Source organism: Amphiura filiformis, chromosome 20, assembly GCF_039555335.1.
Source record: "Amphiura filiformis chromosome 20, Afil_fr2py, whole genome shotgun sequence".
NCBI lineage: Eukaryota > Metazoa > Echinodermata > Ophiuroidea > Amphilepidida > Amphiuridae > Amphiura > Amphiura filiformis.
In genome coordinates this window covers 29,183,674-29,207,415 of record NC_092647.1, presented here as the reverse complement: position 1 = coordinate 29,207,415, position 23,742 = coordinate 29,183,674, and the positions used below count along the sequence as shown (strand labels likewise).

The window sequence follows — 23,742 nt, the reverse complement described above, 5'->3', positions numbered from 1 at the left end:
TGTGAAGTTCTCTCCTTGGTCTTTCCGTTCATCTGATATAACCATGATTTTGGTCTTCTAAATGTACGGCATTAGTCCCCTCTTTTTGCTTGCTGCATCACATTCAAATTTGTTATTCGTTGACCACCAATCTTCACTCCTTCTTGGAATTCTCCCAGTGCATCTCGCATTATTCTTTCATCATAGATTTCGAAAAGCTAAGGGGAAAGGCTGGAACCTTCTTATCTGCAGAGTATAAACTCTGCTAGTTCTGACGGCCGACTCCTGGTGTTGATAAAGTTTGCTGATCAGATTTAATAACGTTGCTGATATTAACAATATGGTCTCTAGTGCCCCTTTTAGCTGTAATTCCTGCTTGTTCCTGGGCAATCTCAGTTTCAGCGTCTTTGGTATCTTCCGGTTGTTTTTTCAAAAGCACTTTGTCGGCGTGGCTAATGAGGCTGCTGGTTAGTTGATTTTAACTCCTCATTTTTCCGGTCTTCCGTCTCAGTTACCATTGTGTCCTTTCTATCAAGCAGAGTTCTTACAACGCCTAGCTTCTGATGTAGAGGGTGGTGAGAATTAAATTGCAAGTATTGATCGGTATGAGTTGGTTTGCGATAAATATATACAAAGTTTCGTGGTACCGTCAGGCTTCTTGATGATTAACGTATCTAAGAAAGGCAAGCTACTATTGGACTCTTCCTCATAAGTAAACTTGATGCTCCCCGTTGGGTCCACTTGGTTGAGATGTTGCGTCAAATTATCTGCCTCGCCACGTTTGATGATCTCTAGCACATCGTCGACGTATCTCTTCCAAAGAGACGGTTTGCAGTTGAGCGGGGCTGTGGTAATCGCTTCTTCCTCAAGCCACTCCATGAAAAGGTCTACTGCTATCGGGCTAAGTGGACTACCCATCGCCATGCCTTTCTTCTGTTTGTAGATTATTCCTTTCGACGTGAAGTACGTTGTGGTCAAAATGAAGTTCACCAACTCCATGAGATCATTGACAGTAAGCAATGTCCTTTGGCCGAGGTTAGGATCTTGTTCTAGCTTGCGGCGGGTAATATCTAACGTCAACTCAATGGGGGTATTGGTGAATAAGGACACCACGTCGTGTGAAATGAGGCACTCATCCTCTCTGATAGTTATTTCACCTAAGTCCTCAGCCAACCGTTTAGAGTTGAGCACGTGGTGGCTGGTTGTACCAACAATTGGAGTCCAGAGTTTTTAAAAAACATGGCTTTTCCACCAGTATGAAACCCCACCGCACTATACGTAACATGTTAGTCCACCCGAAAGACAAGCGCGACCCACTACAATCAGCAGAAGTGATCTACGAGATACCCTGTCAGAACTGCCCCAAAACTTACATCGGGGAAACAGGTCGCCTGTTTGAGACAAGACTAACAGAACACAAGTCAGAAAGCGAAAAAGTAAGCGCCAAAAGGTTCACCCGGTCACAACGAAAAGCATCCGCTTCAGAAATTCATAAATCTGCCATTGCCGAACATGTTGCCAACCAAAACCACATAATTGGGTGGGATGAGGCTCAGGTTATTGATCAAGAATCTGACAAAACTACACGCTGGCTAAAGGAAGCAATCTGGATCAGGAGTAGAGGAATATACACTATGAATAAAGACGAGGGGGCCTACCGACTGGACAAAATTTATGACCAGGTCATAAATACTCGGCAACAAGAAAGTTTGGTGACGTCATCAAAACCAGACAGAAGTGTTGCCGGTGCTAAAAACATCTAGAAACACCAGTACCAGAGTGAACAAGATTCCTGATAGGAATTGAAATATTTCTGTGTGAGTAGTATCGTTTAAATTGGATCTGAAAAAGAACCTTTATCAATCAAATTTCCAAATGATGTTTATTCCTTCCTCTCTAGATGCCTTCCATAGCTCTGCAGGAATCTCATCAACACCTGGTGATTTCCCGTTTCTGATGTGGTTGATTGCTTGCCTAACTTCACCCTTCAAGGGTGGTAGCTCAACTTCCGTTTCCATGTTTCGTTTGTTTCTAGGAGTTGCCTTGTCTTTTGATCATAAAGCTGGTAGCAGTATTCAGTACATCTCATCTTGATATTGGTGCATTCAGTGAGCATTGTGCCATATGAATCATTGATGACATCGGATCAAACTTAACTGAAGACTTTTGCGTGAGTTCCTTTACCAATGCAAATACTCTCTTTTAGTTTGATCCCGTTCTCTCCATCTTTTCGCACCTTTTCCATAAATCTCACTAATCTGATCTTACAGATTTCTCCACTTCTTTGTGAGGTTGTCGCCACTCAACGTTATCCCTTCTCCTTTAGCTTCCTGTCTCTTCCTGGTTCAGTGACCTCCGGGATATCCACAGTTGTTTCCTTCTCTTTCTCTTTGGGATGGTTTCCTTTGCTGCAGATAACACAGCTTCTTTCATTCCTTCATACAATTAATTCGTTTGGTGTCTGTTCCTCACTCGCTTCTCTCAGCACTATCTGGAACCTGTTCCTCACAGAGACAGTGTATTGTTTCGGCACATTATCCACATCATGCCTGACTGGTAGTGCTCCTTCATGTTGGCATTGACGTTCAGTTTCATTATGTGCAGTCTGCACTTGGGCATGATGCCATCGCCATCTGCGTCTTATGAGGGTGAAATCTATTTGATGTCTCACCTTGCCATCATGACCCATCCAGATCCACAGTCTGCGTGTATCTGCTGGAAAACGTGTTCTTCCAGCCTATCTCCGCGTTCGTTCCTCTCTCTCAATCCGAATTTACCTATAATCTTGAACTCGATGGTATTTTTCCAACTTCACCATTCCAATGTCGGAAGCATGTATTTGCTAGAGATTTTATCCAAATTTTGGCCGTTAATGTTGGTGCGTGCACGTGTCTTCAGTTATGTTCTTTGTTACATTAAGCCTATACCTGATCTCCTCATTCCGAATTATTATCCATTAGTCACATACCAAGTATGGACCAAAGACATTCTCATCTCAATACGCATTATCCAAGAACTGGCTCCGTATGCAATAGGGAGAAAACGGGCTCTGTAAATCCTCCCTTTGAGTATCCTTGAGATTCTTGACCGGATAGTGCGTTTTAGTTCCCAAATACACACCTGTTATGTTGTATGGCATCCTCATCAACTTTGGGCACTCTACTTCTCAGAAAAACAAAGTATTTCACTTTGTCAATTGAAATGTTGTCGAGTGTGTTATCTCGTGGGCCTCTATGACATGGTCTTGCATTTTGTAGGGTTCATTTTTATCCCCCATGTATATTGCAGGCTTTCATCAACGCATTGGTAGACATCTGTCACTTTTCGAATACAAGGCCATGAGGGTTGTATCACCAGCATATGGTATGTTGTTTATGTTTATTTCGTTCATCTGGATTCGGTTACCTAGGTTCTGGATATCTTTCATCACAAATTCGAAGTATATGTTGGATAGGCTTGGTGAAGGGAGTCATCCTTATCTCACAACAACTACTACTCCAAACCATTCGATGATCTTGCCATTAAGCATAGCTGAGCATTCGGTTTGCTTGTGCATGCTTACGAAGACTTTAAACATAATATTGTCTGCTCGATGGATCACGTACACATCCATAGTGCTTCTCGCAAGATGGTGTCAAATGGCGGCCTTAAGATTTCATTGGATCAGTATACATATTTGCCTCAATAACATGCCATACAACAAACACTGTGTTTGTGGTACCTCTCACACTACGAAAACCACATTGATCTTCTGTCAAGTGCGTTGTCATATATGGTCTCTTGGATTCTATTCAGGACCATTCTGCAGGACACTTTCCCTGGGATGGACAGTAGTCGGCTGGTTCAACCTTGTACCTCATCTTGAATACTGGTGTGATGATGCTTCTAATCTAATCTTCCAAGGTTTCAATGCCCAGTTTGTCCCAAACACAATGCTTCTTTGTTTGTAATGATCTTAATGGCTTCCCCCACCTCATAAAATATTCCCTTTGAGTGTCGGTAATTACAGGGTCTAGAATGGTGTAGAAAAAAAATCATCTCATTGGAAATCAGTGTTTATATACTTACTGAAATATTCCTCCCGGTACTTCATCACATCTGCGACACCGTCTTTGTTCATAGCTGCCCCTTGCATTTGGTATCTTTCCCTGCTGGCTTTTTACCTCCTTAAAGAGTTCATGTCTCACCCTCGTGTTGAGGAGTTGCTCGTCATGGTGATTCGGCCATTCCTTCTTTCATGAAAGAACCGGCTTTGTTCATATCTGCCGCTTGCATTTGGTCGTTTTCCCCTGCTAGCTTTTTACCTTCTTAAAGAGTTCATGTCTGTTGTTGTTGTTTTTTTTGCATGAAAATCCTCCATTGCTTTCATTCCATTTTCGAGTCTCACCCTCGTGTTGATAAGTTGTTCGTCATGGTAATTCGGGCATTCCTTCTTTCATGAAAGGCCTCGCTAATATTCTTTGGGAGCCCTTTTATTCGGCGAGCTCTCTTATTACCCAGAGTCTTTTCTTTGATCTCAAAAAATCACTGAAACGGAAGAACCCCAACTCTTCGACGTTAGCCTCTGCAAGTTGGAGAAGGTATTCACAGACTCCTCCAATCTTAGCTCTGAACTCTGGCACTGTTATATGGAAATGTTTTTGAATCTGCTTACATCATTATGTTGTTTGTCTTCAGGCGGTTTGCTTGGTTTTGAGCTACATTGACCTTTGTCAGTACCAAATTAAAAGTCTCTTTTCCGCTGAGAAATATGTGCAATTCTGGAAGGTTTTATGTTGTCAAGTTGTTAAGTGATGATGAAATCAACTTGGTTTCTATACTGACCACTGTCGATGTCCATCTTGCTCTTCCATACTATTTATGCAGGGAATATTAAATGACTGTGTATAAAAGTCCATGAGCTTCTCACCTCTGTTGTTGATTTTGCCCAGACGGTATTTGCCTATCGCAGGTGCCCACGAATTGTGGTCCGTTCCTAGTTTTGGGTTGAAATCCCCTAACACAATGCGGTTCTTCTTCTAGTTGACCTTATGGATGTGTAAATGTACAGATGTAGGACATCATATAATTCATCACGTGCTGTTTCACTGTGAGCTGATCCCCTAACACAATGGGGCTCATCTTCTAAGAGACCTTATGAATGTGTAATTGTAGGACATCATATGTGACTGGACGCGGCGAATCAGCCGTAAAGTCGGCCCCAGTCAATTTTGTTTTATTTCGTGTTTAGAAAATATATACCATAAGTTTTAAAATGGTATATCATTTGACTTCAAACGATATCCAAAAGCGGGGTTATGATTTGTTGAACTCTGTTCCTTCCACAAAATTGTATTTTTTATCGGGTCTACATGTATCTCTTGTTCTACATTTCTGGTAATAAATATCCAACAGTCATAATTGGCGGTCATTTCAAATCATCCCCAAGTCAACGAGGTTCAGAAATATCCTCTCATTGTTCATTGTTGATTATACATACCTAGACAAAATATATACAATGCTTTGTTATCCACCACTTGAACAGGATTTAGCCAAAGCAAACAAAGACAAGAACTATTCTATAGAAATAGGTAGAAGCTTATTATCCTCTTCAGCAGTAGTATTATTGATTGATTTAAACTTCGTTTGATAAGATACTTGTCGCAACGAATTGATACACCTATGAATACGACCTTCACATACATTTTACACTTTAACTCAGAATACAATTTGCCGAGTTTACGGCTGATTCGCCGCGTCCACTCACATTATGTGACGTGTCATGTCAAAAGGAGACACTTTTGGGCAGGTCATGAATTTTGAGGTTTTTACATATCTTAAATGTAGAGATATTTTCCTCTACAACGCCGTTTTCCCCAATGAAATCGGACATTCCTAAGCGAAGATATTGAGTTCGGAAGTTGTGGTATTATAAAATTGGAAATTGAGATATCGGCCTTTAAACATTTTATTGACAATGTTGAGAGTAGGAATTAACTTGAAAAATGTCTCAAAAAATACAAGATGCCAGTTATATTCCGGTCTGAAACTATCAGACAATATTTTTAACATTAATAACATCACAAATTCGCAACAAACCCGAATTGTGAAAAAATCACCCACCAGCAGATTTTTGGCTATTTCTCTATTTACGATCCTGCCCAAAAGTGTCTCCTTTTGACATGACACGTCACATATATTTTATCACCAGCAGTTTTACTGTGAGATAATTTATGTATATATACTCAGTACCCTCTGTACTAATTCTTGGTGAAACCAAAGATACTAACTACTATTTATTTTTTAGTATCTTCGGTGAAACTACTTTGTAGCTTACTGGACAAGTTGTTGAGGTATCAGTAAAACTACTACCTTTTGCAGATATCATTTGTTCTGCTGGACAGCAGGATAATATACTCATCTCTATTTTTGAGTGTCTCAGAACTAGTCATCAGGCGAGTCTCACTGTACCACATAAACCCAGGATGTATCTAAGTCGTCTTGTCTCCTGCAGTATAATCCCACTGCCCTGCTGTTCACATTGCTGTATAAGAGGTCTGCTGAACAGCGTCTCTGGTCACGTTTGACAGGATACATCAAACATAAAAGCAAAAAGCATAATTAACTTCCAGAGCTTACTGTACAGACGACAAGAACACTTTACTAGTTACCCATTACTTTTGGGAGGACGGATTAGTGTGTGTAGTGGTCTTCTCACTCACTGCTCACCCCCGGGTTCTCACCACTGCGACTCCGGTTCAATCCCCCCTTGCCTCATGAGAATGTGGTTGTCGATTCATGCTCGTTCTTGCAGGTTTTTCTCCAGGACGAAGGTCCAGTTTTAAAAGTGACAAATTGGCCTATACAAGACCTTTTGGACGAAGGTCCAGTTTTAAAGGTGACAAACTGGCCTATACAAGGCGAAAAGATTCCAAAGAGACAACACAGTTTCGTCAGTCAAGCTTTATTTAAAGCAGTACGTTTTTATTTCATTTTTTTCTTCTCAACTGTTATTTTATTTTTCAGTTCTTTTATTTTATTTTTCTTTAATTCCTTTAGTTTAAGTTCTTTTAATCCCATCAATATCTTGTGTTTTATCCATAACCTTCGTCTAATAAAATGCTTGTAACTTTACTTCTGGAGGTCACATTGGATTCAATGGGTTGTCATCATGTGCAGGATTAGATTGTGCATCTATTAAAAATAAATTGACCCAAAATATGGTTAAAATATTTTTAAAATGTTTTCAAAATATTATTGTAAACTATTTTTTGCAAACATTATTTAACAAATATTTTGTCAACAGTTAAATAACATTATGTTAAAATATTTGCAGTAGGTCATCAAATTAATATTTTTTAATGTTATGAAAACATTTTATACCCTCTATATACCCTGTACATAACCCAACTTTTTAACGTTTTCTGACAACTTTTTATAACCTTTTGCGAATGTCGAAAACGATTTTTTGTAAATACTTTGGATTGCACATAATATGTCTAGCATTCCACTGGTCTCTTTAAAAAAGACTTTATCATAGTGGTATAGTAGTTCTTGGAATAAAAAATGATAATATAATGGGGCTCGCTCTCACATGTTTTCTCCGGGATCTCCGGTTTCCTCCTCTATCGCAAAAATCGGTGATTAGTTGTTTGGTTATCAAAAACTTCCTTCGCCTAATGGAATTTGGAGAGCTGCTCAGATAATTGGTGGATGTTACAATCTAAATGCGGATTCGCAACTGGTCTAGTTGATGCGATCTGATTGTGATGATTCACCATCGCAGCGAAATTACAGCGCTTTGAGTCCTCTAAGATCTGGAGAAAGGCGCTTTATAAATCCAAAATTTATTTTTAATATAGAGATCTTAAATACAACCTAAAATTAAAATTAATTAGATATAATCTCCTGCTGCATCAAATTCTTAATTATATCATCCAAACTTTTAAAGGTACCCACGTATAATGGCACTGGGTGTGAAACTTGCGCAGTATGACTACACCGGTATATTCAATTATAACCCATAGGAAGAAACGCATACTAGCCTAAATCGTAAAACATTTACCCAACAAAACGTAAATTTAAAATGTAGTTTTTCTGATTATGACACCATTATAATTCTATTGAATATTTTCTTTGTATTTTTCTATAGTTGTGTGTGTGTGTGTGTGCTTGTTGATCGGCGACTGTAAGGATGAGACAGGAGGACAGGGATTTGCTAGACGCTGCAAAAGGAGGAAATGAAGACGACGTCAGAAGGTGTATTGAGAGAGGGGCGAACGTTAACGTCCATGGTGAATATTTCCAGCCTGATCGTGTAAGGAATAACATTTTTATAATATGTTTATGTGTAATGGTAACTTAATATTCATTTGAAAAATGCAGTAACAGAAGTGTTTATTTTGTCTGAAAGATTCGGAAAGCCTCTCTATTATCAGTTCAGATAGTTACTGAATGTAAAAGAACAATGCACATTTCCATGTCTCCTTTTCTACTGTTTCCAATATTAACACAGAATATATGGTTTGGGGAATCTAGTAGAATCGATAGTTGTTGATGTTTAGCAAAATATTGATATAGAATTTCCTTACGTACAATCTGTAGAATTTTGTTTGATTACTTACTTGGACAACATTTGAAGACGTTTTCTAACCACAGACTTCTCTATTTCTATATGATTCGGACATAATCATGTATTTACCGTTAGATTAATCAAGAATAGAAGCTGGAAATCAGTTTGACAGTTTATTTTCTTCATTTATCAAGTCTTGATAGTAAACATATCAGCTCCTATCCAACCTTTTCCCATTTTGCTTTTGTTTTTAATTATGATGATCATAGGCGCGATAGGCCTTCTATAAAGTTCAAACTATATACATGTGCATGACAGCCTTACATTCATGTAGTACGAGTACGAATGTCTTATTTAGATTGCAATTAAAGTACTACATTTTTATTATAGTTTAAGCAAGAGGAATGATGATAAATTGGTTTTTAATTTACAGCTAACATATGAATTGAAGTAATTTTACTAATAGGTTAAACTTTAATCACGAACCATTAATCACCGCATCATTTTGCGTTTGGTTAATATAGGCCTATAGGGCCAGGGGTTAAGTAAAATGAGACGTACAATTAAAGGTAACGCATGTTGTCTCAAAAATAGGGGGGGGGGACATTTGTAAAATGTTCATATATTCAGAAACGAATAATTTTCATTCAAACGTTCGCGCAATAACGAAGGAGTAAAAGAACCATGGAAGTGGAAGGTGTTTGTGAATATGTGTGCTTAGTTGGCTTACAGGATGATGAGTATATAATTATTGGTTAGAGTATAGAACATGTGGCCATTCCTCGCTCCATAGAAAAAAAAATCCTTTAACATAATTATCAAATAAACACAAGCTAAAACCTAGTAGGCTCTATTATGCAACTGCTTTTCAGACAAGGTAAAATAAATGACAAATATATTAGTAGGTAATTATACAATCACTGCCAGTTAAAACATAGTTTAAAATTCCGTTGGGAAAATGTCCACGACACGGAAACGGTAAAATGGCCATGTGAAAAGGATTTGAGCCCATTTAAGGCTTCATAAAAATGTGTGTTTTGAAAACCGACATGATGCGGTGTTGTGTGTGAAATTTGCATAATACGAGGAAGCTGGTTGTAAACTATTAGATTTTGCGCCAAATTACTGGAGTAAGTATTGTGAGTCCGAGTTGGTTGATTATGGCTTTGAGGTTCGAAATGTAACCGGGCTTTGCCGTTCAGGTCCGTGTTTAATAAGATCATGAGTTTGAAAGTCACCCTCTGTCGGATCGGCAACCATATAGTTGAAACATTACATGTGTTGTAATCGACCTTTTACTTTCAGTGACAGCAGTGGTGTTTGATTCATTGAAATATATTAAGTTCCTTGTACATGCAGGAGTCCGTAAAAGATACTGTTCAATGTTCAATTCTGGACTATGATGTGACAAACGAGTATATAAGTTTCTTTTGAGTTCTCTGCATCCAAGTAGCGTCTCAGTTTATTAAGTTATGGATAGCATAAGAACCCTTTCTGTGCACAGTATTGAGAATAACACTCATGTTAAGTATTATACACCAAGGTCGCGACAATTATCCAGATTTTCATATCACCATTGATAATCACATTATTTCTCGCGTTTCAAGTACAAAATTCCTTGGTTTAATTTTGGATGAGTGTTTAACTTGGAAAGATCACAATGTCCAAGTTGCAAATATTGTTTCAAAGTATTCTGGCATACTCTTCAGACTAAAGCACGTTTTACACGTAAACATTTTGTTTTCATTATATAATACCTTAGTTCTCCCACATATTCAGTATTGTAGTTTAATTTGGGCCGACCGTAATAATTGCAATTTAGATTTAGTTCATCGCAAACAAAAGCGTATTGTGCGTCTCTGTACGAATTCTCATTTTCTTGAACATTCGACACCTTTATTTGCCAGACTGAATACTCTTACTGTGTATGATATTCATAACTTATCTAAAGCTGTGTTTATGTATAAATTTACGAATAATTTACTGCCTGTAAATTTTGTCCGATTATTTTGTTACTGTCAATAGAATTCATAATTATGGTACCAGTGTTAGGTCTTCTGAATTGTTTCGCCCTCATAATTTTGTCTCTGATCTTGCCAGAAATACGATCAGAAGACAGGGTCCCATTCTATGGAATGCTATTGAGACTTGTACTCGTAATTCTCTTATCAGTTAAAAATTTAAACTAATGTATAAAGTGAATTTACTATCTAATTATCATTAATTGGTGATTATTTTATGCTCTGATTATTATTCAAGTTATTTAACAGTGTTATCTATCTGTAGTCCGAACTTCCAGACATCTCTGTCCTTTTCGTGTCATTCGCTCTCATGTTATGCTGCTCATGCTTTTCCTTTTTTGCTCGCTTGTTTCGTTCATCCTTATGGACCTGACCAACTGTCTGGGAGTGTGGTTTACTCATGGATTTGCCTTTGTTGCCAACATGTAGCAAATGTCTGTCCCACCTGTAGGTCATGTCTTTGTCTACACATAAATGGTGTCTTTGTCTTTGCACTGTTTGTTATTACTTTTCAGGGTGGCCAAAGTCTCCTCGAGCTTTGCTCTTTTTTGGTCATCCTACCATTATGTATTATATATATATTCATTGCTTTGATATGGTAAATAAATAAACTGAAACTGAAACTGAAACTTCATTTAAGGGTAAGTGATTAGGGTCCTACTATTATCGATATTGATGTTAACATCGGTGTTATTCCTTGCAAAGCATGAGGTGAACCATGCCGACTCATCTGTCTTCGGGTTGTTTAACATCAACTTGCCCCCTGTCATCCATCGTCTATGTTCTCAATACAGTGAACATTAAAAACTTCAATAAGGAATAGTTTGCAATGCCTAAGATGTTTCGTTACCAGGTAACAGAGTGAAACAGATAAATACCGATCTGCAGTCCTGTTTGTTGTGACCTTTTTTTACGGTGTTTCGTACATAACAAAATGTCCCAGGAATGTGCAAACTATTATTTTCTGGGATTGCTATTTCAAGACAAAATATTGAGACAAATGTCATCAAAATCGGAGGAAATGGTATGTTTTGACCCGCGTACAGCTCAAATGTTAGCTGACCTTCACTAATAACTACAAACTGGTGGTAAGGGCAAACCATATATTTTCTAAATCTTTGTATAATCCTTTGTATAAAACTTTCTGGGATTGCACGAAAACGAAGGGTGCCACTTAGTTAACGTTTTACCCAAAAGTGACCTACAAGAAGTGTACATATGCCAATGCTATTGCTTGTATCACATTGGCCCTTGGGGTCAATTGTGACCCCAAAATGGACACTGTAACAATATGAGGCTTCATCAAAATTAAAGGCCCCATCTAAGTTCCCTTTAAGTTTTACTCCTTCTTGTTTCTTTTCCTATTTTCCCTCTTCTTCTCTGTCATTTTTATGCTTGTTCTCTTCTTATTTTATAATTTTCACCCTTTTCCTCATTTTTCATTTATTTTTGCTCCGGTGGACAGGTCGAGTATCAACTTCAAACATGTTAATATGTTTGGTTAAAAGGATAATCAAGTTGAAAATATTGAAATTTTATCAAACTGAAAATACCACCAATAAAATATAAAGCAATTTATCAAGCAAACATTAATCAATCATCATCATCAATAACAGAGGGCCCTTGTGTAAAGCAGTGCTGGATCACTGATCTTGGCTACCCTCTTTAAATATGTCTGAAATAAAATAAGATAAAACATGTACCGATTGATCACTTGATCACTTACTAATCATAAACAGTACAGCTCAATCATATAATTTAAATCAGTTAACCAAATATTTTGTTTCAATTCGCACTTAATTGGTCATTGAAGCGGTCTATCACAACATGATTAATCATCAACCGAGCGATCGATCGATTGAATGATTGATCAGACTATTATTTGTTAATATTTCTTATTAACTGATTGACATTCTATATAAATATAATTATTACATTATTTATTAGTTCATTGATAAATGACCAATCTATCAATTAACTGATGATATAAACTAATCTAGTTTCGTTTCTCGGCTGACCTCCTCCCTCCTAGCCAGAAACGCAATCATTAAATATTAAAATTGGACTCGTATATTTAAAGGTATACTAAAATGAATTAACTACTATAGGGTTAATAATAATCAAGTTGCGAAATCTGTAGAAATACTTTTATGGAAATGCCTGAACTTTGAACTTTATTTACCCATCTGCAGCGATACCTGGGGTAACATTGTATGACATGGACTACGAAAGGGGTTGTTGCACCCCCTATTATAAAAATCGTATACTTTTACATTCCCCACATAATGTCGAAATTCTTGAATTTTCCGCGAGAAATTAGTGAACATGGCGGTATCGCCTTTATTCACAAACAGTCAATGAATGTTCAAATTGTAAATCTTGATTATGATATAACTACCTTTGAATATGCAAGTGTTGCTGACCTAACAAATGGTGTCCAATACATAGTGATCTATAGACCCTCCTCAAAACAGAATGGTTTTCTTCAGTCAACATTTCTCAAAGAGTTTTGAAAATAGTGAAGTTGCCTTAATGCCCAGAAATGACTTTAACATACATGTTTATATGCCATCCAAACAAGAGGTCAAACCCTTTTTAACTAGTCATTATACTAATGGTTTACATCAGCATGTTACCACCCCACCTACTCCCATGGTCCTATTTCGGATCTAGTAATTTCTAGACTCGATGACAACATTGTCAGACCCTATTGGGTTCAAGACGATCTTTTGTCTGGCGCAACCTATTATCATTACACAGTTCATTGTCCCATGAACTTCAAGTTGGCAAAGAACACTGTTACTGTTCGTAATTCTAAAGCCATTAATCATTATTTGTATAGCAATGATGTTGCTTAAGAACTTGAACGTATCAATCTTTATATTTCTGTGGATACGCTTAGGGAACAAACCAAAAGATCGATGACGTCCTATACACGTAACTGGTTTCGTTTAGGGAGGGCAAAAATACTCGATTACGTTTGTTGTACAAAAACATCGGTCTGAAAAAATGTGTCATTATTATTATTATGTCAAAATTTTCAAAATTTTATTATTACGTTTCTGGCAGGGAGGGGGGGGGTCGGCTGAGAAACGACACCAGTTACGTTTAAAGGACGGCATCGATCTTTTGGTTTGTTCCCTTATAGATCAATTCAATAGTAAGATGTTATCTGTTTTAGACAGTCATGCTCCTGAAGAAAGTAAATCTTGCACTATAAGGCCGAGATATCCCTAGTACAATAACTCCATAAATGATCAAAGGCGTTTGCGGAGAAAATATAAAATAAGGTGGCGAAAGAGTCATTCTCCAAAAGACAATAAAAATTCCTTTAAAAAAGGAATGTGGCGCCCAATGTGAACTTGGACGTGATATGGTGAAATCCACGGTGTGTAGATTTGGTATTATAATGATTTTTCTAGGGAAGAGTAGAAGATGATCCAAATACAAACTTAGTCCACCTCAAATGACCTGTAACAATTTGTGATTGACATTACTTAATTCACCTCGGATGACTTTGATCTGACATTCAACATTTTCGCGCTTACACCAATCATATCCATAACAATTTAACTCTTACAACTTCCTGTCAACTCTCTAATTTAAAACTATAAATTTCTGTCTGTTTGCCTTTTCTGTCTTGTACATTACAATTATTAAGATAAGCAAACATTGCTGGGTAGATAACAGGATTTAGTTATTTACTTAATCCAATGAATAACCGTTTATATAGATTCTATGGTAATTAGCAAACAAAAGCCATCAGTTTAAGAGGCCTCGTTAATTGACAAGAGTCTCATCCCAATGGCATAGTCCAATAACCTCAATTACATAATCATAGTGCAACATTTGACCTCAAGTTGCAGAGTATGAGTTTGTGTACCCATATTTTCCAAGGATGAATGTACAAATGTATTAGGGTTTAAGAACTGTTCCCATGATAGATGAGCATGTTGTGGATCCTAGTGTATGGTCAAATGTCACCGTCTATCGGGTTCTAAGGCACACGATAAACTGGTTGAACGCATACAAAGGTCAGGATTTATTTGGTGTTTTTATAAATCCTAATTTTGTATTTTAAACAAAGAATATACACTCACCATTTTATCCCGTGCATATCAGAAAACAACAATAAAATAAAATCCAAGCAAATTGTGGTTTTATTTCTGAGCTGGGCATAATTTTAGCAAAACAATTGCGAAGTCAATCTAGCAAGAGTGAAATTAGAAGCTTTTCTCAAAATATCTCAAAATCATGCCTATATTGTGGCGCCTCCGTAGAGGGCGCCACAAAAAGATGTATGTTAATCAGAAAACCCTTGTTAACCAACTTATTGAGACTGCAAAAACAGAGTACTATAAGGTAAAGCTAAATGCTAGTAATGTTAAGGGAGTTTTCCAGAAGGTGAACAATCTGTTGAACAAAAAACAAAAAACAAAAAAAAGTGGTGTCACCTTTTCAGGAACAAGGTTCTCAAAATCCGTCAGTCTTGATGAGGACACTCATGGTAGTGAAAATAGTGGTCATGTTGATATTAATGTAGACGTAGTTTAGACCAATTTTGTCAAGTTTCTGAACAGGATAAGTGTTAGTTGACTCTAACGAATTTTCCAATTATCGAACCGTGTTTAACATCAGTTTTATGTCCAAAATAAATTAATTGAAAAAGTTGACAGCAATCAGCTCAAGGAGTACTTGTGTCAGAACAATCTTTTTAGGTGCATCAATCCGCTTATGGTTTCAATAGGAGCACCGAAACTGCTCTTCTTAAAGTGCAAAGTGATATAGGCCAATTGAATGCTGTACACATTCGATCATTGATCATGTTTTGTAATATTGCAACATTTGAAAGCAGTTTTGGGATTTCTGGCAAGGCTCTCCAGTGGATAAGATCCTATTTAGAGAGTCGAGTATACCAAGTTCAAATAGACGGTGTTTACTCTCGTATGCATAAACTGGACACTGGGGTTCCTCAGGGCTTTGTACCGGGCCCGTTGAGTTTTATTTTATACACATCTCCTGTTGGTAATATCATACAGACTTAGTTTCCATGTTTATGCCGATGACACTCAATATTGTATAACCCTAGAATACCAGAAGCATGTCATACTGCTCGTTCAAAACTTGAACTGTATGTCATTGGACTCAGCAATTGAATGACTGTGATACATTAAGACTTAATCACAGTAAAGTTTATTTTTCAGTCATGCTGGCAATTCAATATAGACCATAATCTCTTAATGACAATATGTGACCATCCACCACAACTGAGCCCGGATGTCGCCAGTGCCACTATTGAGATATGCTCCATTGAACTTAACAATAAACAATAGGAAACAAAGGATTTATTGACTGTTTTATTGATTTTTCACTACTTAAATGTCAAGTACTATAGACATGATATACATCATTTTAAAGCTAATTCCAAGCAGAATATTTTGGTTGAATATCTCAAAAATGGTGATTGGCGACTTCAGGGCTCAGTTGTGCTGGATGGTCACATAATAAGTTATATCTTAAAATATAAGCAACTTGTGAGAATACGGTATATATTTTTTTTGGAGGAGGGGGGGGTTATATCCCGAAATAATAAAATTATAAGTTATAAGTAGGCGTAAATGAATCGCGTAGAGTACAGAGATTGGTAGTGCAGGCAATGAAAAGCGTACGTTGTTTGCGTGGTAAAATTGCACTACATTGCTGTATATGACACAGCTCGTGGTAGAAAAAGATCTCGGGATAATTTTATCCCGGGATAATTTTATTATCTCGAGATCTTATCTCGAGATCTTATCCCGGGATAATTTTATTATCTCGGGATAATTTTATTATCTCGAGATCGTATCCCGGGATAATTTCATTATTTCGGAATAATTTAAAAAAAAAAAAACCATGTCACTTCAGAGGCTCCGTAACAAACATAAGAAATCAATTCTTCAAATTGATGATTCATTTGGTTGGAATTCCAAAATCTTCCACACCTTTTTTACCTCTTGCATTCACAACTCATTGATTAAGTTAAGATTTTTTTTCTACTCAAGATGAAATAAGAATAGCAAATGGTTGGATTCGAGATAGCTAAAATTGATTTTGGTTGAATGGTTGGATCTGGAATGACTCAAACTGTTCATTATGGTTAGAATTCCAAAGTCTTCCGCACCCTTGCCGCACTATTTCAGATGAAAAACGGTTGATCTGGAATGCCCAAAACTAATGATATTGGTTGGAATTCCGAAATTATCCACATGGGGTGTGTGGATTTTAGATGGAATAGCCCAATAGAGGCACCCGTGATAGCCGGTTGTGATATCACGTGTCTTGGAATAAAGCTATGTAAGAGCACCTTTACAGCAGGATGTGTTGTGTAAGGATATTCCTCAACCTTAGTATTCAGAGCGAAAGTTATAGAACACTGCAGGAATCATGAACAACCCTCTTACATTAGTATAAGAAATGAATTTAGTGAGGAGTGAATAAATCTAGGGTATAGGCCTATGCATATCAAAATAGCCCATTGGTGTTCTGGGTATATATACGAAAGAACTGATGGAGAACTATTGCTAAATGTAAATAGACCTATATGATTATCTTGAACCATTTACCCTCATTTCTGGTTCAAACGAAAGCAAGTTATACAATCAATTTAGAAAATTGAAAACGACGTTTGAAGACCATCATATAGTGTTGTAACGAGTATCATGTCATTAGTCAAGTCAAATTAATCGGCTATCGAATCACATCAGTTCAAGTCAAGTTTAGTGTTACTTGTTCGCTTAAGTCAATTGAGACACTGATTGGTCGAGCCATGTCAAGTCAAATCAGACACAAAGCGTAAAAGTGAGCTAAGGCCTAAAAAAGAAATAGTTTGAAAAAATAAATTTAAATAAATAAATTTAAAAAAAAGAAGAAAAAAGTTCTAAAGCCTTTGTCAAACGAAATTTACAGCTTAAAAAGTAAAGTAAAAAAAAAAAAAAAAATCCCGACCGACCTACCCTAATTTTGTTTTATGTTACGCCAATCAAACAATATTTTTAGCCCCAATTAAAAGTTGTGATATTATTACTTCTAGAACAACACAAAACATAATAATTTAGTATGGCCTGACAGATAAACAATATTATGTAAAATAATCTAGTTAATATCCGAAAAGTGCGAAAAACGAGTATTAGGCGACAGGTCCATTATAAGGTCTCTTTTCTCTATTGCTCTTTTACGGCCCGCTCAAAAGAGAGTAACGGGCCCGTATAAAAAGAAAACAAAAGAGACATTGTATACTCGACGATGCCACAGTCTTTGATCCATAATTGACGTACTTTCTAATGTTGCTCTTGAATGATGTTTGCTTTCGCCACAATGATCATCCTTGATATAATGGGGACTTCGAAAAACCAGGGGAGAGCTTAAGGGATCTAAAATGAGCGTTTATTGCGTTTCGACAGTATTTTTTGTGGGACATGAGAGCACCTCAGACCTATCGAATTGCATTCTGAATACGAAGCATGTCTTTCTGATATCAAATAATTTTCATTTTTGAAAATCACAATATAATACAAATTTTATGACAAATTATAAAAATTTGATATTTTTCAAATTTTTGATATATAACAGTCCTCGAAGTAAATTATATAAATCTAATGATATATTTTAAAGTGTATGTAGCAGGGAGGAAAAGCCGACGGTCAATTGAAAATTTTGACCTTTCATATTGAAGATATGGATTTTTTCCCAAAAGACCTAATTTTTTTTGGTGTTTTGGGAAAAAAATCCATATCTTCAATACGAAGGGTCAAAAGTTTCAATTGATCGTCGGCTTTTCATCCCACCTACATACACTTTAAGTATAAATCATCAGATTTATAAAGTTTACTTCAAGTACTGTTAAATATAAAAAATATCAATTTTAATGATTTGCCATAAAATGTGTATTACATTGCGAATTTCAAAAAATCAAAATTATTTGATATCAGAAGGACATTCTTCGTATTCAGAATGCAATTCGATATGTCTGATGTGCTCTAATGTCCCAAAATAAATACTGTCCAAACGTTCATACCCCAGCCCTTAATCGCGGGAACACACTTTTAAACATTTCTTGAAAAATGTGCATGAGTTCAAATTCTCAGGCGCACCCCCCTATATTTTACATTATAAAAATGTCAACTTTTATCCTATTCTTTCCAATATGATCTTTGACCTGCCTTTTTATTTAGTAAATCCTAACTTGTACTTTATGGGAGATCTTTGCTCCCTCCTTTTTGTGCTGTTCAAGGAGTTTAGTCACTTGAAAGGTGTCTTGTTAACACTCTCTTGTTGTCAAAGGTTCTCTTCGTGTTTTTCTTTCTCTGTATATTGCATGGATGTATGAAGTTAAGAGATGATTGTCCCGTGAAATGTATGCAATAAATAATGTATTTTCCAGCAAATTAGCCTAACAATGTTTTTAAAACTTTACAAACATATTTGGTTTGGGTCAAATCGTTTTAATTAAGGGGGTACTACACCCATTGCATTTTGTTTTTGCGTTTTTTTGCATTTTGTGAAGAAATGAGAAAAAAAATGGACAAAGTGGTATACAAAATGAAGGGGCAAATCTTCTCGTTCTATCGGTGGCATCTGTATCAACGTAGCTTACATGCTTTTAAAAGTAGAAGCCAAAAGGTGGTACATCACTGATGTTTTTAATTCACTTCATTTTGGAAAGCTTACTATCAACGGATTTCGTTAAAATTTTGGATACTTGTTGCTAACGCATTAGAGAAATAATGTTGATATGTAAAATGGGAATAAGTGGTTCCTGATGGCTCCACATCTATCAAAAACGAACTGGTTAAAATGCTTCTATTTTCAATGTTGAGCTATATTTTGTATTTTTAATTAGCGACATTATTTCACTGAAACTTTATTAAGCCATAGGTAAAAGGTTACCACAACAATACTACAGCAATGTTGAAAAAAAAATGCATTTCTCGTCACCATACCACCATATTTCGTAAGGCTCGTTAAGCTTAAATTTGCCGATTTTAGTAACTATTTTACCTCTGTTTTCTAATCCATTTCAACTAGGAACTCCAAAATTGATACAGTGATATAATATTTTAAGCAGATTAATATAATTTATGTCTTACCTATGATTGTCGCTGCCCAAGGTAAAAAAATCAAATATATTCCATAGAATTCTGCACGTCGCCACGGTATCCAAATTTTGACACACAGCAATTTTGACTGCGTCACCCACAATCCCTTGCGTTATAACGAGTTGCCGAGTTTTATATAATTTAGGTATTTTTAAGCTCAACTTCCGGCGTATGGGGCAATACGGAGCCATGGAGTAGGAAAAAAAACCCAAATTTTGGACAAGCCAAGACGGGAGGGGGCAATGAATTTGAGAAAATTTGGCAGATCAAAGGGGGAAAGCGATATTTGGCGCACATTAAATGGGACAAGACTGATTTTTAAATAACACGCACAATGCTTTGGAATCACGTCACGGGTAGGCCTATGCCTACAGAAACGCAGTCAAAATATTAAAAAATTCCTGCACGTTATCCGGCACGCTCTATATAACGTAGGCCCTACGCTCGCATTTAGACATTCTATCTAGACAATTTAAAGGCCTATCCAGTGATCCCAGCAAAGTGTGAAAAATCAAAATTGTTTATAATGTCTAAAAGTAAAGGATAAGTCATTTAAATTGTCATTAGGTATTTTTGAAATGTAATATTTGGCATAGGATCCTAACAGCAGTAGGCCAATTGACAAAGTTGAAGCCCGATTTAATGTAGGTGGCCTATAGGCTTAGCTAATCAGATTCGTCTGATTTTTTCCCGAGATGAGATTTTGTCTTTAATACTCGGCGTTTGGCTAAACAACTAATACTAAGCTATGTTAGCATTTCTATTAGGCCTACACTAGGCCTATATTACAACAAACAGGGACAACAAAGGCGATTATGAAGGCCGGGGAAGGGGTAAGAAATTTCACTTGGTAGGCCCATTTGGAAATCCCCCAGTGAGCCCCTTTTTTATCATGCTTATTTCATAATCTAATATGTTAGTAGTGTTATATGACCCCGGGCTATAACCTTTAACTTTCATTTTCCCATGTTACCTTTAAAATGTACCTGCGGAATTGTAGGCCTATACTCGTGCTTTTCAGTTTATATTATCGCAACTCGCCATCTGGGGTGGTGAATCGCTTTCCCCATCATGCCAACAAATCTTTGCCCTCTCCGCTTTGACATGCCAACCCACCCCTCTATCTACATACCAACTGACATTGTCCCCCTATGGCAGCCGGTATTCAGTTTTAGGCAGGCCGAGAAGGGAAAGAAAGTTTTGGCACGAAGGCCTATATTATTGCAAAAGCCAAGTATTAATATACCCCGGGGTATAGGCCTACTAGCCTATGTTATGGTCACCAAAATGACCCAGGCCAAAATCACCTGCTTCGGGTTCACGCAACACCATAGTCGCAGTCTGTGGCCCTCACGGACTTAGCGAGCGCGAAGCGCGATGAACCGAGCGCGTAGCGCGAGACGTTAAATCGAGCGCGTCAGCCTGTGGCCCTCACGGACTTAGCGAGCGCGTAGCGCGAGACGTTCAATCGAGCGCGTCAGCGCGAGGCTCTGGATAGTATACTAATAGCAACAGAGCCCGAACGCAACCTCTCTGGATAGTATACTAATAGCAACAGAGCCCGAAAGTAGTGCTAGCAACACCAAACACACAAACACACTGTTTATTACTTAAAGCATAGACCATTGCTCATCCGGACGATCGTAAAAATCATCAAAATTCAGATTTTGGTACCTTTGTAATTGGCATAGATGTGCTAACATAGCCTGCTAGTGGTTCGGTCGAAAGCCGTGTATTTTAAACAAAATAAAGCATTTACATGAATCTGGACTTTTGATACTGACAGTACAAAAGTCCGACTCGAGATCGAAAGAAGCTCACTCTCCACCATACCAACACGCGTTGCGTATTGTTTCTACTACTTATTACATCAGTAGCTACTATTTTAAACAAAATACACAATTTTAACTGTTTTTCATATTTGAATTGACCGTTAGTTTGCCTCGGTGGCGTTTAATTGCTTATTTTGTTTTCTACTACAAAAATTAAGCGTCTGTTACTCTGTTTTAAATCAATTTAGACTCTACTTCCCCCGTGTTAGAAACACTGGACAAGGAAGTTTTTCCAGTCGATTGGTGGCGCACTGTACGAAAATCTCGATTTTCTCGAGTCGATCTGAGATGAAGTAGAAAACCTTTCTAAAACTTCTGTTTTTTGTCTAATTTGTCGATGTATTCAGGGAAAAAGTGGTTTAATGAAATTCTGTAGACTTATTCTTTATTTCTAAGCAACTCTGACAAATTTCCATTTTTTTAATATTCCTGTGAAATCACTGAAAGGGCCTTTAAAGGAGTATTTCGTGATTTATGTCATTTTTCATTAGATATCCACGAAAAAACCTATTCCCAAAATTTCAGTTGATTCCGATTTTGCGTTCGCGAGTTATGCATGATTATGTGTATTACACTGCTCCATAGACAATGCGTTGTAATTTCGTTCTGGTGCACCAGAACGAAATTCAAATTTCACGATATCTTTGCTAAACGAATTAATCTGCAAGAAATATTTTGTACATAAACATTATGTAGCCAGAGGTTTCCAGTGATATAAAAATCTCAACTTTTTTTGAGAAAAGTGGGGGGATGAGGCTGTGGATCACGAAATGCCCTTTTAAAACACTTTTGATTATTTATTAATTAGTACAGTATGGCTATCAGTCAATCCTTATACAATGTTACAACAATTATGTAAGATTACGATAAAGACTTCTTACTTAGCTAAGCCTGGAGATCTTGATTGGATGGCTTTCTGATGAGATTCCGTTGATGGTCTCAATTCTTGATCCAAGATCCGGCAATGTCCGCGATCCTATCTACCACAATCTCAGTCCAAAGTCCTGATGACTATACTTCCACTACCCTTGCTACTCTGCTAGTGTTCTCCAAATGGTCTTCTATGTTGACCTTAAGCTCCTCTCTCGGAGATCTCTTGAGTAAGCTTTCTGCTCCACTTGACAGACAGATAACACTCTACGCTAGTCCAGCAAAATATCACAGTTCGGTGATGGAGATACTATTGGCTTTCACTGCCGCCTTTGGCGTAAATAATTCTCTCCAACACGCACACACAAGAACCGCGAACCGAAGTTTGAAGACTTCAATGGTATAACTTTGTACCAATACTGGCTAACATAAGTTTCACAGAGTTTCCTCTTACACCTCAAGATTGCTGCCTCAATCATTCAACCTCCAGGCTTTTATCTAAATTTTACCTATTCTAGAATAATCTGCATAAATTGCAGCATTTAATCATCCCATATATGTAATCATTACCTCAATTCCCAAAATAGTGCATGAAATCACCACAAGCCAATCAGATCAATTACTCTGTACACATAGTTCTAAAAATAGCACATTACCTCAACACAAACCAATCAGACACTGTACACTGATTTTTGGCACAGTGCCAGCACTTTACTACTGTGGTAATCAAGTAATCATGATCATAAGAGTATGATCTAATTGTTGCTAGAACTTTCTCCACATTACTACCCAGCAAACACAAAACGTTTTCGACATCATTCGCAAAAGGTTATAAAAGGTTGTCAGAAAACGTTTAAATGTCGGGTTATATAAAGGATATATTAAGAGTATAAAACGTTTTCATAACCTTAAAAACCATTCTTTGATAATCTACTGCTCAGCAAACAAAAATGTTTTACAGAAAACGTTTAAATGTCGGGTTATATAAAGGGTATAAAAACGTTATAATAACATTCCAAAAACATTCTTGAAAACTTAAGACAAAACATTCTAAACAGAATGTTATTTTGGGGTTGAAAAAATATTTTGCGAAAAATGTTTGCCCAAAATATTTTCAATAACGTTTTAAAAACGTTTTCATGACCTTTATATAACCCGACATTTAAATGTTATTAAAAGGTTTTGAAAAAACATTTTAAGAACATTTCTGGGTTTGCCGGGTTCAAATATTTTAACATAATGTTATTGAAGTATTGACACAATATTTGGCCAAAATGTTTGCCTAAATAGTTTACAAAAACATTTTTTGAAAACATTTAAAAATATTGTTGTAGTGTGTTTTCATACAAAACGTT

At 36.9% G+C, this 23,742-nt stretch overlaps 1 protein-coding gene and 1 long non-coding RNA gene across 2 annotated transcripts; both read right to left on the bottom strand.

The window, feature by feature from the left end:
* Positions 1–561: 561 nt before the first annotated feature.
* On the bottom strand, positions 562–978 carry LOC140142245 (uncharacterized). The gene has a single exon (XM_072164213.1). The coding sequence runs from the start codon at positions 976–978 to the stop codon at positions 562–564; it is 417 nt and encodes a 138-aa protein (XP_072020314.1).
* Positions 979–1,629: 651 nt separating this feature from the next.
* On the bottom strand, positions 1,630–23,359 carry LOC140142881 (uncharacterized). The gene is made up of 2 exons (XR_011857599.1): positions 23,177–23,359; positions 1,630–1,771 (listed from the first exon to the last, which is right to left on the bottom strand). It is a non-coding gene; the product is annotated as an uncharacterized lncRNA (long non-coding RNA).
* Positions 23,360–23,742: the final 383 nt, after the last annotated feature.

Coding starts and splice junctions, on each gene's coding strand:
- LOC140142245 (XM_072164213.1), bottom strand. CDS start 978: ATGGAGTTGGTGAACTTCATTTTGACCACAACGTACTTCACGTCGAAA.